Genomic DNA, 1,374 nt, shown 5'->3' with positions numbered 1-1,374 from the left:
AATCTTTGATTGAGACTATTAAAATGTTGATTATTGTTGTTGTTGTTGTTGTTGTTGTTGTTAAAGTAAAAAGGAGATTGCATGAATACACCAAGGTTTGCCAACTCATAACAAAATAAGAGAGGGAGTTTTATGAAATATGAATACATACAAATTAGACGGAGTTTTATTATAAAAAGTATAAACTTAATCATAGTAATGGATGGATTATATCATCTGGCTTTGCACTTATTCTTTTCTTTTTTTTTTAAACATGTTTCACTGGAAGATTCAGTGTGATTAGATGGACTCTTCAAATGTAATTTTAAAAAAAAAATTTGGCTGTATGATTGGGAGCATGGATTTCTGGCCATGAATTTGGATTTATGTAGATTTGGACAGAAAAAATTTAATACAATTGTGTATTATATTTTGTCCAAATTCACACAAATCCAAATCCAAGCCCGAGTTTTTGCCATCCTTATTGTTTCTTTAGGAGGATGCCTAGATCCGTTTTTCGTGTTCTTTATAAGTTTTGTTTTTTTTTTTTTTTTATATTAGAAACAGAGCAGACTAAACACAGAACCGCCACAAAAGAACACAATAAAACCATGTAGCATCTGGATTAGCTTCCGCTTTCCTAATATTTCTGTTTTTCCCATGCTAAGAGGATAGCTTATCATCTTCCTTGTGTCTTTCTCCCTCTTAGATAATAAAATTATTCTCTTTATCAAGATGAATAAATAAAATCATGTAACATTTCTAACCTGCCAAAAGATAAACCACCGACGCCAGGAAAACTATCAACGAAGGAATGAACACAACCATCCAGTAATAATCCGCAGTCTCTTGATCCGTCAAATAAAACGCACCCATCAACCGATCCGAGTCGCCTTTGACACTGGTGGACGGCAGCGGCTGAATCCGCAACTCGCCGCAGAAGGGTCTCTTTCCACTACTCCCTGGAAACACTATATTCAAACTAACAACCGTGGAAACAAAAATGGCCACCCACACAATGATCACGAGGGAGACCAGCAACGGCCTCTGAAGGCGAAGCCACGCTTTGTCTTCGTCGCGGAGGCTTTCGTACTCGCGCTTCGGCATGAACGCCTGGCGAAGCGCGTGGCTGAGGATCGACATTGAATCGGAGCTTCACGAAATGGAAGGTTCTGATCCTGACCGAGTTTCTGAAACCCTAGCTCCAGGGCTTCGCATGGATTGAAGGACTTGGTGGATGAATCTATGGCTTCCGTGCCGGGTTTTGTGAATCGAAGATGGATGTAAGCGTAAACTCTCTGGGGGGTTTTGGAAATTTGTTGGGTGGTTCGCTGGGGGCGTTGAAGGGGTTTGCTGAAAGAAGGTGGTTGTTGCTTTCACTTTCATTCATCACTC

The 1,374-nt window shown here is 39.7% G+C and overlaps 1 protein-coding gene across 1 annotated transcript; it reads right to left on the bottom strand.

The window, feature by feature from the left end:
- Positions 1-746: 746 nt before the first annotated feature.
- On the bottom strand, positions 747-1,122 carry LOC131147151 (uncharacterized; the record flags this gene model as incomplete). The annotated part of the gene is made up of 1 exon (XM_058096936.1): positions 747-1,122. A coding segment is annotated over exon 1 (376 nt), but the record flags the coding sequence as incomplete, so codon positions are not given.
- Between the last annotated feature and the right edge of the window lie 252 nt (positions 1,123-1,374).

This window comes from Malania oleifera, unplaced genomic scaffold (genome assembly GCF_029873635.1).
Source record: "Malania oleifera isolate guangnan ecotype guangnan unplaced genomic scaffold, ASM2987363v1 ctg291, whole genome shotgun sequence".
NCBI lineage: Eukaryota > Viridiplantae > Streptophyta > Magnoliopsida > Santalales > Ximeniaceae > Malania > Malania oleifera.
This window is presented reverse-complemented; position numbering and strand designations above follow the sequence as displayed.